This window comes from Hyperoodon ampullatus (assembly GCF_949752795.1).
Source record: "Hyperoodon ampullatus genome assembly, chromosome: 13".
NCBI classification, from domain to species: domain Eukaryota; kingdom Metazoa; phylum Chordata; class Mammalia; order Artiodactyla; family Ziphiidae; genus Hyperoodon; species Hyperoodon ampullatus.
The window spans coordinates 17,843,577-17,857,229 of NC_136926.1; the positions used below are offsets into that span (position 1 = coordinate 17,843,577).

The following is a 13,653-nucleotide window of genomic DNA, read 5'->3' on the forward strand; positions in this document are numbered from 1 at the left end:
GTCTGTCCCAAGCAGCAGAGGCACCAGGGAAAGTCCACAGGATTTGGAACTGAAGGGTTAATCTACAGGGCCTGGTTCCCTATTTGCTGGTCGTACAACTTTTCAGAATACCCCCAGGTTCTCAAGCCTCCCATTTCTCATAAGTCAAATAAATACAGTTAGAGATTCTTTTCTTGTATTTGATCAACCAAAATGAGGGGAACGTAAAGGCCGACTCAGAGTGGAGATTTATTATTAAACGAATACTTAATGTCTCAGTAATAGTGATTCTGAAGCCACAGTTTTGTCCATTTAGAACTCTGTGAATGTTTTCCTGGAGGGCAACAGTATTTTGTTCCAGTTTATTGAGGTGTGCCTAGCATACAGTATACTGTACATACTGAAGGTTTACAGTTTGATAAATTTGGACATACATCCTAGAGTATAATAAAGATGGTGTCTGGTCTCTGTCCCTAGCTCCTGGCACAAAGCTTCAAAAATCCTTGGAATTTCCTGCATGCTAAGATAGCCTTTGTTAGGCCGAAGAGGTGACTCATCTTGGATCCCTGCATGGCTTTAGGATGGGAGTGAAAGGCCAACTGCAGGATTGGATGGTTGTAACCTCAAGCCAAATTGACCTCCAGGGAGAGGGGAGGGGGCTAGAGATTGACTTCAGTCATTCGGCCAATGATTTGATTAATCGTGCCGACCTAACGAAACACCAGTAAAAACTCTGGACACCCATACACATTGGAACCTCCAGGACGGTGAACACGTGGTGGGAGGGTGATGTGTTAGGACTCCACAGGGAGGGGACATGGAAGCTCTGCATCCAGAACCCACGTAGACCTCACGTGTGTGTATCCTTTATAATAAAACTGTAAGTGTAAGGATAGTGCTTCCCTTAGTTCTATGAATTGTTTCCAGGGAATTATTGAACCCCAGTGGTTGTGGGAACCCCTAAATATATAGCAGTCCATCAGAAGTGTGGGTGGCTAGGGATCCCCAAATTGCATCTGGTGTCTGAAGGAAGGAGAGTCTTGTGGAGGACTTTGTCCTACCTTGTGGGATCTGATGCTAACTCTGGGTGGTGAGCATCAGACTCACATTAATGTATGCCCAGATTAGGGGGAGAAACAGAGCATTTGGTGTCAGAGATGGGGGATCCACTACAAGGACCCTGACCCACTGAGACATGTGGTTTGGGAAGAGAAAGGATAAAAAGGTGGCGGGTGAGTATGTTTTGATTCCCGGGTGGCCACAAGGTCATTTACAGTATGGAATAGCAGTTGTGCTGCAGTCCCTTACTCAAAAGTGAACAATAGAGTTTAGAGATGACGGACCCAGCTCCTGGGGTTTTGGCTCACTGGATGCATAAGAATTGTAAAATAACAAGAAAAAAGTTCAGTATGTAGTCCACTGGTTACTGTTATCTGTAATAGCTAAAACTGAATTGAAAGAAAGCTCTGAGTCAGATCTTGATGTTGACAAAGCTCAGATTTTGGACAGGAGAGAGGACCTCTGAGACCTCTGGTCATCAAAAAGGTAGTCCAGGTCGAGGATGGCAAAATGAAGAAATTACTGAAACCAGGAGGTAGAGTGTGCAGTTGTCTCATTTTGTGGATTGATATCATCAGCTTCCTGAAAAACCTGTACTGAAATGGCACGTGAGAGGATTAATGTGGGGGCTGTGTCTTTGGCTTTGAAGGCTGCACAGTGGAAGAGTGTGTTTGCTCTGATCCAGGACCCACATCTCACTACGGAACAATCACAGAAGGCTGTGCATGATTCAGACACACCAAAGGTTATTCCCAACAGCCTTGTGGGCTGGATAAAAGGCCCTGTGAAGTCTGTTTCCCCTGAGAAGAAAGACTGTCTGACTCCCCCTATAAATGCCAACTGGTACATCTCAGATGAAGCAGCTGAAATGCTTTGCACACAAGCCATGCTACACTGGCTTTATGGAGATCAGGATTTTAATCCACAGAGTATGCCCCTTACCCAGGACATGGTTAAGTGCTGTGATTAAAGGGCCTCTTTTGCATGGACACGCCTTGTAACCTAACTGCTGCCAAGTCAAACAGCACCCCAAAATGATTTATGAGACTTTTCTGTTTCCCCTTACGGGTCTTATAGATGCTAATTTAAAAATAGACTAATTAAACAATGGCAAAAGGCAGAAGGGAGAGTCAAGGGACTCATCCCAGCAGAATGGAAATCTTTGCATGGTTTTTGAGGAATGGGATGAATAAAGTTGACCTTAATGGCATTGAAACAAAAGTCTTAATGGAGCACCATCAAAGGATGAGTGGACCAATGGGACGTGGGTCCTCAAACATGTCTTTCCACTCTATTTAACCCAGTTTGGAGCAATTTTAAAAGTCAGGAGGCAAAGACTACAGTGAGAAACCCAACTGGGAGTCACCTGGGATGACAGTCAAGCAGACTCACCTAGATAAAGACTGACAAAGGGGCCAGTGTATCTTGGCTCAAGGCTCTGCTGGGGGATCCAAAGCCTTATGCACATGAGTGGGTGGAATGATTGGGGAGGGAGGAAAGGAAGTTTCCTGGGCTCCTTGACAAAAGAACTTCATGAACTGTGTAGCACCCAAATCTGTGCGTGAGACAGGACCTCAAAGAGCCTACAATTAAACTGAGAAAATAACAGAAATGCATGAGTTAATCGGATTCAGGTGGAAAGTTTGGATGAAAACTGGAATGATTATGCACGGTCTGTGTGAAGTGGCTGTGTCTGTTTTACCTGAACATATTATGGGGATGGATATTGGGTCTGACTGAGGAATGTTTCCCTTGCCTGGCATAAAACAGAAGGCACAGAAGTCCACTCTTCAAGCAATACTAATTGCTAAATGGGAAGCAGTAAAAATATCAGAACCTACAGAGTATAAAATAGAAGCTTAAGTGTTGGTACAGACAAATTCTTGCTACAGTAGACTCGTGGAGAGTGTAGGCTGGGGTTTATGGCAAAACCCTGTGTTCCCCTCCCAGTGACCACTGCTGGGATAACGGACTAGAGAATTTCCATAAGAGGAGCAATTATTATCTTGCTATCGGACGTTAACTGACTCTGCCCTACAACTGAAGGACATAAAATAATCTTGAAACCTGAAATACCCATAATATCTTGGGTGATAGCAGAGGGACACTCTAATAGGGAGGGCAATGCCCAGATGAGCTCCATAATAAAATGGAAATGGTTTGCACAGGAGCATGCTGTGAGGGGACTGCAAAGACTTGTTCAGTGTATTCGTGGGCAAGTACACTCATTTTCTCCAGGACTGACTTTGGAACCACATGCGGAGCTACTGATTCCATTGCCACTTGGGCCAGTGCCCTATAAACAGCTCTTGACTGACCAAAAAAAGAGCGGCTTAGCTTTTAGATGACATTCCAAGATGAAGAGATAGTTTCCTGTTTGGAAGACCATCACTCTGATCAAAGAAGGTAAAAATAAACTAGCTCCATGCCCCTATATTGCATGCTGTTTGGGTTTTTACTGATGCATGGATGGTGACCAATAGCTTGGCCATATGGTCAGGCCAAAAGGCAATGGAAAACTGGCCCATCAGAAGGATGCCCAGATGGCGCATGGCCCTATGGAAATCACTATGGAAATTTGAAGACTGAATTAAAGTAGGATATGTCAATGCCCATCAGAAAAACCATTCTTCAGATTTGTAAGATGACTGGAATCGATGAGTTTGGATATACTAATGTGCTTGCCTGAGGTGGCCTCCTCGGTCCACGGACTGTAGAAATGGACTGAATCTGCACGCATTCCTCTTGTACCCTGAGACACAAAATGCCAAGAACTGTTCTGTCTGTCGACAAGAGAGACACAGACTGCTGATGGCCGTGGAGTGGATTCCCCAGGGGGAAAGCTGGCAAGTGGATTACACTGGACTAATGCTGGGGCCCCAGGGGGCTAGACCTAAGTCCTGACAGGAATAGATACTGACTATGGACTGGAGTGTACGTTATCAGGTGGTACATGCCAATGCTCACACTACAACAAAAGAGTCAGAACAGAAGGTCCTGCCCCGAGCAACACAATGCTCATCCTCAGAGTAATGGTTTGGTAGAGAATTGGAATAGGCAATTAAAGCATCGATTTGTCTAAAACGGGGAGATAGAGGCATAACAGACTTGCTTATGTGCCCTCACAAGCATTTGCTCACTCTCACCGTGACAGGCGCCAAAGGCATTTCCCCACTAGATAGATCCTTCTGCTTTTTTGGTGGATCTGAGGGAGAGGGCGTGGGAGAGGATGCTGCTTTGACTATGCAGTTCTTCCCACTGGGGGAAGATGATGGTATGATTATATGTTTTTCTTTTCCTCACCCATCGCCTCAACTTTCTTCCCCTACCTGATGTAAATAGTAGTCACAGGACTGGGCTGTAACTACAATCAGAAGCAGGCATGGGTCCTAGGCAAGAAGTTGTAACTCTACTTTTACACGTTTATGTCAATTTTCCTAATTGAGTCCTGCTTTCACTCCCTCAGCCAAAATGCACGGAGCAACTAAGCCCGCGCCCCGCAACTACTGAAGCCCTCAACTACTGAAGCCCCCGTGCCCTAGGCTGCAACAAGAGAAGCCACCGCAACGAGAAGCCCGGTGACACAACAAAGAGCAGTCCCTGCTCTCTGCAACTAGGGAAAGCCTGCGCACAACAAAGAAGACCCAACGCAGCCAAAAAATAATAATAATAAATTAAAATAAATTTATGTTAAAAAAAGTGTTTAGTCCCAGATTCCAAATGGTTTACTAGTTGTAGGAGTTAGTTCCTGAGTCTTAACACAAATTTTGGAAGGTCATTTATGTTCCTTTACACAGAAATCCCCCTGGCCAGGGACACAGTTCTCTGGAATAGAATTGTGACTCAGTGTCATCAAACAAACAGAAAAAAGATGCAACTTTCAAAGTGCTTGAAGTAGATGTACTCAAAATGATGGAGAGCAAAAGTTGCCAAGTTGATGGCTTTAAAATTAGAATGTTGATGAAGCTAAATCTCACCTTGTCTCAGGACACAGGAGCATAAACATGATTCTGTTTGAGGAAAATGAAAAAGGCAACCTTGATTAACAATAAAAAGGACAAATGGTACAGGAGAGGACAGCTGCTTCCCTGCTCTAAATGTAGGTGAAAATATACATTTTGAAGCTGTATTTTAAATATATAACTTTCTTGGAAGCCAGTCTCTTGTCATTATTTGACACTCTACTTCTGCTGGGGTTTTAACATTTTGAAAATGCAATCTCAAGTGCCCAAGTAAGAAAAGTGGTCTAAAAGGACATGAAGGTCATATGTGGAATTCCTGTTTCATGTCAACATGCACTGAAATGAATTAAGGACATGAGAGGGAGGAGGTGAGAGCAAAGATGGCTGGGTCCTACCTCAGCTGAAAGGACAGGTCAACAATTGAGACAGTCACTCCCTTTGCTAAAATGGTTGGGATACTTCTTATTCAACTCAGGTTTCTGCAGGTCTACCATGTCAGGATCCTTTGGGGTGAAAATCACAGCCACCTGACTCAACAAAGAAACTAAAGCAAGAAAAGAAAGGAAGGAGGGAGGGAAGGAAGGAAGGAAGGAACGAAGGTAGAAAGGAACGAAGGGAAGAAAGAAGAAAGAAGAAAGAAACTTACTGGGTCAAGTGACTGCAAAGTCTAGCCCAGGTGTCTGGGGCTAGACGCTCAATGTCATCAGACTTCATTTCCATCTCTGCAATCATCTCAGAGCTCCTTTCTTCTGTGTTGGTTTCATCGTCTCAGCGAATGGTAAAATATGCAGAACAATACCTAGGTCAACAATACCTTGACCCAGGTATTATTCTGTGCAGCACTGGGCCAAACACTTAACTAAGCTGTTTCCTCATTTACTCAGCCAACATTCATGGAACATAATATGCTACTCTTCTAGGCTATGAAACAACAGTGAGTAAGAACAAATCTCTGCCCTCATGGACCTTACATTCTAGGATGATAGCAGGTACCCAATGCCAATTAAAAATTGTCTCTCGCCATCTACGAGCCTCTACGAGGATGACGTCACTAGCCACTGCAGTCACTGACCTTCAACACACCCTGAAAGGAGTTCAGGGAAGGGATCAGGAATGTGGCACACTGTGCTCTGGGAAAAACTGGCAGAACAGGCCTTCAGGTAGTTAGATCTTTTTCAGGAGAAGACTTTATGAGCCCAATTTCTTGCATCTTAAATCTAAGAAAGCACTAAAATCATTGACAGAGACATCTGCTCCTCGTGACTAGCAGCAACCTTCTGCCAAAACGTGCGCTTGATTGCACCCATCCCCCTTCACTAAAATCATATATATAGCAACCTGCCCCCCCCGCCAACCTCTTCAGAGCAGTTCCTCAGAGCTATCTGAGAGGCTGTCTCCTGGGCTATGGTCCTCATTTTGCCCCAAATAAAACTTAACTCACAACTCTCACATTGTGATTTTTTTTTCTCCAGTCAACATCACAAAATAACAAAATGTAGGTTAAATGTATAGGGTAAATGGGGAGAAGTTAAGAGGGGATGAAAGAGGCAAAAGAGTAGGGAGTGTATATATCGAGGGAGTGGAAGGGCTGCAATTTCAGAAAAAGATGTCCAGGTAAAGACTCCCTGAGAAGATGGCATTTGTAAAATAGGAATACAGTGTCTATTTCTCAGGCCTGTGGTGGAGATTCAGTAAGAAAATGCACGGATTTGTAAAATACCTTCGATAGGTCCAAAATGGACCTAAGAAACCTCTCTGGAAAGAGGCCCGCCTAGAACTCAAAGAAAGAGGGAAACTTCGGTCAGGGTGGAACTGGGATCGAGGCGGACGTTGCCGCGATGGAACAGTGATCCCCCTGAAAATTGGCCCGGGCGGAAACGTTGGTCCTGGAGGAACGTGGATCCGGGAGGAAGCTTGGTGAGGGCCGAACTCTGGCTGGGGCGTACGGTTACCCTGGCAACGACGCGCGCCCGGTGCGACGGAAGGCGATGCGCGAGAGGTAACAGGGGTGGGGCCTCCGGCGGAAGTGGGTAGCTCTCCACTGCTGGGTAGGGAAGATGTTGCGTTCAGTTTGGCGGTGGCTTTGCCTCGGACTGTGCAGCCTCCTGCTGGGACAGGCGGAGGCCCCGAGCCCCGTGGAGCCGCCGGAGCGAAGCCGGCCGTATGCGGTGCTGCGTGGGCAGAACCTGGGTGAGCGGCCGCGGGCGGGCGGGCGGCGGGGTCGGGTCTGCGCTTTTGCCGCTCCAGGCAGCCGGAGCTTCGCACGCGCGGGGCGGACGGCGGGGGCCGTGTGGGGGAAGGCGGTGCAGGTGCGACCCTCTCTCTCCGAAGGCCTGGGACAGAGGCCTGAGCTGCGGTTCAGCGGAAGGCCTGGTTCTCGGTGGGCTTGATACATGCTGGTTGCGTGAATGACCCGCGTCACAATCTGGGTCCCCTCCTCTGTGGCTGTGTGGGCCCAAGCTAGGCAATACGGCGCATGATATGTACTCTATCCCTTCTTCTTTTCTAATAGAACTAATAGTCATAGTCATAATGATAACTGGCATTTGTTGAGCATTTCCTATATACCGTGTTGTACTAAGCACTTTGTGTACATGAGTTTATTTCAGCCTCACAGTAAGTTAATCAGAAAGGTACGGTTTTCAGCCCTGTTTACAGATAAGGGAAGTGAAACTCAGAGAGGTGAATTTCTTTGTCCAAGGTTACACAGCTAGGAAGTGGTGGAGGCCAGTAGGAGAACCTAAGTTTTGTGGGGCTTGAAACATACCTTTTGGGTGGATGTCATCAGCGTGCACATATATATACACACATACATACGTACATATGGGCGTACATGGCTTTGGAAGGGGCCCTGGAGCTTAAAGCTTGGCAAACTTCACAATAACTCTGCATCTTGTTCTGCCAAAGTCCTTTCTTCGCGCTGAACGTCATTGGTATGTCTGTATATCTGCAAAGCTGCTACATAGTATTGTTTCTGGATTACCTTGACTCTCCATGAACTCATTGTCTGTCATGTATTGACCACTTACTGTGTCCATAGCACTCTGCTAAGTGGTTTCCATACATTATCCTGCTTAATCCTTCAGAACAGGATTTCTCAGCCTAGGTACTACTGACATATTGGACCAGATGATTCTTTGTTAGGGGGTGGGGAACATACTATTCTGAGCACACACTGTTCTGAGCACTGTAAGATGTTTAGCAGCGTCCCCAGCCTTTACCCACTAGATGCCAATAGCACACCCCACTCCCGGTCCAGATAATCAAAATGTCTCTCGACATTTGCCAAATGGATTTTGCCACTGGGGCAAAATCCCGCTGGTTGAGAACAGTACTATTCAAAGTGTGGTGGCAGAGCAGTGAAGTCTGCAAACTATTTGTTATCTGCAAAGAGATGTCCTACAGCACTTGAGATTGTTTAGAAATTTAACGGTTTGACATTGTTGCAACATCCAAGCAACTCTAAACCACTTCTAGGTCCCTAAACCGGAATGCTTTCTAGGTAGAGGGAGCTGCTAATTAGTCATACACAGTAGGGCTAGGTAGTGGCCTGGGACAGATTAAAAGTTACCAAAACTAGTCCTTTACCACAGCTTTGTTTGAGAAACACTGCCCTAGACCATTCTGTGCAGTGGGTATTTTTATCTCCATTTTTAAAGAAGAGGAAACAGACACAGAGAGACTGTGTAACTTCTGTAAGGTCATGTGGCCTGTAAGTGTAGACAGGAACCCAGACAGTCTAACCCCAAACCCTGCATTCTTGACCACTGTTCTGCACTGCCTGTCTTGGTGGTAATAACGGCTTTCATTTATCATGTGCTTATTATCTGTCCGGCACTGTGTTGAGTGCTTTTCATGTAAAATATGAAAAAATGTTTGAGCTCTAAAATGAGATTTATTTGAATAAGATACATTTTTGACAGATAAAACAGTAATGATGTGGATATGCTTTTCTAATTTTCCAATATTTTGGTTGGTTGACAAACAAATGTCACAGAAGTATTCCAAATAAGAGTTGGAACTGCCAGGAATATTGTAGAAAAAATGTTCACATGCAGTGAAAAGCTGGATCAAATGTCTTTTGGGACCCTTCCAAGGCTAAGATTTTCGGATTCTTTTAGAATATGCCGGCCACTTTAATTATTATATTTAAAACAATAGATTCCATGTGACAGTGTTAACTCAATCTTAAAAAAAAAAAAAGCAGTATTAGAATAGTTCCAAAACACTACAAAAACATTTCACTAGAAATTCACTATTTTAATGACATTGATATTTAGGCCTTGTGAGATGGGTTTCATCTGCCCCATGTTATAGGACAGAGAATGAGGCTCAAAAAGGGGAAGTGACCATAAGGAAGGACCTAAGTAGTCTTAACGGCTCTGTCAGGGCCTGCCATTCAGGCAACTAAAGGGAGGGAGTAAAGACAATGATGAAGAGTGGGAGATCAAGGCCCAAAAGTATAGCTATTCCAGTGGATATCGTGTACCTAACAACTCTTGGTTTTAAGCTCATTTTTTGTATTTTTTAAAAAGACTTCCATTCTCCAATTCTAGTCCCCTGCATTCCTGCTTTGGAGGTTTGTATTTTTGTTTTTTTAGAGCCTTTCCAAAACGCAAAAAAATTGATTTAAATGGAATAAGACAGCTTTAGGTCCAATTGTAGTCAGAGCCTTAGAAACTCATGGAATTCTGAACTTTAAAAATTAGGGCAGGGGCTTCCCTGATGGCGCAGTGGTTGAGAGTCTGCCTGCCGATGCAGGGGACACGGGTTCATGCCCCAGTCCAGGAAGATCCCACATGCCGCGGAGCGGCTGGGCCCGTGGGCCATGGCCGCTGAGCCTGCAGGTCCAGAGCCTGTGCTCTGCAACGGGAGAGGCCACAACAGTGAGAGGCCCTCGTACCACAAAAAAAAATTAGGGCAGGGACTTCCCTGGTGGCACAGTGGTTAAGAATCCACACGCCAATGCAGGGGGACACAGGTTCGACCCCTGGTCTGGGAAGATCCCACATGCCGCGGAGCAACTAAGCAACTTATTTATTAAAATAAATTAATAAGTTTGTTTAAAAAAAATTAGGGCAGGTATTTAGGTAACAAGGGCTATTTTGAGATATGACATCCAGCTCATGTAAGTCATAGATTTTGTTTAACAGAGACCTTTTTTTAAAAAATTTATTTTTGGCTCCATCGGATCTTCGTTGCTGCACACAGGCTTTCTCTAGTTGTGGTGGGCGGGGGCTTCTCTTCATTTTGGTGCATGGGCTTCTCATTGTGGTGGCTTCTCTTGTTGCGGAGCACAGGCTCTAGGCACGTGGGCTTCAGTAGTTGCAGCACATAGGCTCAGTAGTTGTGGCATGCAGGCCCTAGAGCGCACGGGCTTCACTAGTTGTGGTGCACTGGCTTAGGTGCCTTGCGGCACATGAGATCTTAATTCCCTGACCGGGGATCGAACTCGCGTCCCCTGCATTGGAAGGCGGATTCTTAACCACTGGACCACCAGGGAAGTCCCAGAGTGATCTTTTTTTCCGACTAAATCAGATCCTGTCACTCTTTGCCTACAACCCTGTCTTTAAACTTAGAATAAAATCCATGTTTCCTTCATTGTCTACAAGGCCCTGCATGAACTGGCTCCAGCCTTCCTCTCTGGCTTCATTCCCCGCCTTTCTTCCTTCACTCCTTCCTTGCAGCCACACTCGCCTCCTTCCTGTTCATTGACTTTCTGGCTTGTTCTGGCCTCAGGGGCTTTCATTAGCTGATCCTTGGGCATGCAGATCTCCACATGGCCGGCTCCTTCCTCCCATTAAGGCCCCAGTTTGTGTGTCCCCTCCTCACTTGCTTCCTCCATCACCACTCCCAGTACTCTCACATTACCGTCTTCCTCACGGCACGTAAAAGCTGCGTGACATGCTCTCATTTACGTTCTCTCCTCACGTGCATGGAGACACCCCCAGAGAGGGTCTGTCATGGCTGCTTCCCCCACACCTGGCACAGTGCCTGGCACCAAGTGGCATTTGGCATATCGTTGTCAGTGGACAACTTACAGAACCTGAAGCTGCCGTTAGGAGGTAACCTATTTTCCTTTTGCAGTGTTGATGGGAACTGTTTTCAGCATCCTGCTGGTGACCATGATCCTTATGGCATTTTGTGTCTACAAGCCCATTCGGCGCCGGTGATGGCCAAGCCAGCCCTCCCACAAGCCTTTGGGAGCAGAATAAGTCGTGTTGCACATGGGTCAGTGGAGAAGGTGGAATCGGAACTTAACTGCTTGGAAACGGTCATCGGTCTGGACAGTTGGTAAATGCTGAATGATTTAGAAAAAAAACATCTAGCCATTATCTTATCCTAACACTGTAATGCAAGTATTTGGCCACTTGAGCCTGCTTCTCAGTGTTTCTTTTTATTTCCCGCTGTACCTGTTGAAAGTAAGACCTGAAGCTCCAAAGTTCAGTGTAAAGATGGAGTGTTCACGAGAAAGAAAACATGACTTTGTGAGTGACGTAAAATCCACACTGGAAAGGAATAATCATTAATGCTTGAAAATATTAAGAAGAGTAAAACTTAACATGTAGACATTCCCTGCTTAAGAACCATTTGGTCACAACGGGTTAAGAATCCCAAATGTTTTTAATTATCCCGGTTTGGCCTAATTGCCCCGTTTGCAAAGCAGTGTCAGCTGTGGGGAACATAGGCCGCCACTCCTCACTCTGCACGGAGCTCTGCACTCAGACGCCCCCACTGAAGTCGGGGTCACACCAGCTAGGCCTGTGACCACGGGCACCCTTGGGCTGGGAGGCACTGGGGGTGGCTGGAAGTGTTAGCACTTGGCCCATCTGAAAAAGAATTGGTCCCATTCAAACACGTTGATCTCCTTGTCCTGCACTTAAGTCTTCCCAGCCCTTGGCCTAGAAGTCAGGGCAGCTTTTCTGATTCGGAATCTAAGAGACTCAGCAGGACCTCTTTTCCGCCCTGGGTAGGGAGGGGCTACAGAAGTGCGTGTTCACTGTGGCGGGTGGGAGTGTGTTTACACAATTTAATTTCAACTTTGAAAATGCTGCTATTCATTTGCACTGTTGGTGAACTGGAATTTTCCCCCATGGAAATACTTCCGTACATACCGTATTTATTTTAAGGGTGCTAGGTTTAACTTTGTTGTTAAATTAAAATGCTTATCTTGTTTGTGCTCCATTCAAGCACAGCACTGATTTTTTATTTTTTTTTTAACAACCGGCACTTAATGTGAAATAACTGATGTGGGATACAGTAACTGACTTAAGGATTTTGTTTGTAACCCTAACACTGAGCCACTGAAACGTGCTTTTGAGCAAAATGTCCATTAAAACTAAAGTAAAATCTCATGTGCTGTTTTATTCCTAGTAATTATTTTCCAAGCGTTTAAAAAATGCAGGTGTGTGCACATGTGCGCACACTTGAATCTGATTTAATCTCTTGAGGCACTGTGAAGTGGAATTTTAAATTAATATGTGAAATAACATTACTGCCCCAAGGCAAGCTATTGATTATTTCAGAAAACTGTCAGTAATCTCTCAGGCTGGGCCATGGGCCAGAAGACCTGGATTCTTGTCCCAGCTCCAGTTATAAACAGGCTTAACTTCTCTAGAGCCTCAGTTTTCTCATCTGTGAAACAGTGATATACACACTTTATCTTTCTTTATTATAGTGAGGATCAAATGATGTGAAAAGTAACACAGATGGAGGTGGGGTCACCACAGTTGGCCTGTGCCTTGGAAGCCTGTGGTTATTGACCGGAGGGAGGAGTGGCAGGGATTCTGAGACTCTGGCACGGACAGGGTTAAGTCCCAGGAGCCCACATCCCCGCCTCATCTGGGACGCCATGTTTTGATATCTGCCTAAAAACTTACTGCCATTTTTAGAATTTTAAAAGGAAACGGTAAAAAACTTGTCAGGCCCATAAACCTTGTGACCTGCCGTTTGCCCAGTAATCACCAGCCAGGTAATTGGATCATGTTCAGTTTTCTGAAACAACCTTGCAATAGTTATTCCACATACAGATCCAAAACCCAGCCTGCGTCGTCATCCCAGTGTTACCGTCTGTTTAAGTATGAGATTTCAGTCAAAAGTAGGACAAAGAATAACCTTTGTAGAAAAAGGCTTATTTCAGAGAAATGAGTAAAGATGAAAACATCAATTCCAGGAGCGAGAGAGCCACAAACTGAAAACTTTTATGCACCAGAAGTTGACCAACTGCTATTTTCAAGTGGAATTATTCTCCTGACCTTCATCTTCAGGAGTGCACAGGGGCAGTGGCTGAACCCTAGTTTTCCTAAACTGAACTGTAACAAACTGTAACAACATGTCCCCTAACAAACACATTCGACTAATTTACACCAATCATAAAAACAAGTTATTTTAGCAAACACTATCTTAACTTTCTTTAAAGGTGAGATTAAGAAGTCTGCAGGTGCTGCTTGAGAGTAGGGGCTTGGAGTCTTATTAGTGGATTACAGTTTTTCCCACAGAATCTCAATCTTATACCCACACTCATTTCTAGACATGGGCCTAGCTTGGACTTTGAACTCCATCATTCACGGCACCGCAGCCATTTGAAGTTGCTGTAGTCCAACTCATCATCTTTGATGTCATCTGCGTGCAGGAGGAAACTGGGACCAAGCTG

The 13,653-nt window shown here is 45.2% G+C and overlaps 1 protein-coding gene across 1 annotated transcript; it reads left to right on the forward strand.

The window, feature by feature from the left end:
• Nucleotides 1-7,057: 7,057 nt before the first annotated feature.
• On the forward strand, nt 7,058-11,173 carry LOC307062409 (uncharacterized protein C12orf76 homolog; the record flags this gene model as incomplete). The annotated part of the gene is made up of 2 exons (XM_079718142.1): nt 7,058-7,190; nt 11,088-11,173. The coding sequence occupies 2 exons, from the start codon at nt 7,058-7,060 to the stop codon at nt 11,171-11,173; spliced, it is 219 nt and encodes a 72-aa protein (XP_079574268.1).
• Nucleotides 11,174-13,653: the final 2,480 nt, after the last annotated feature.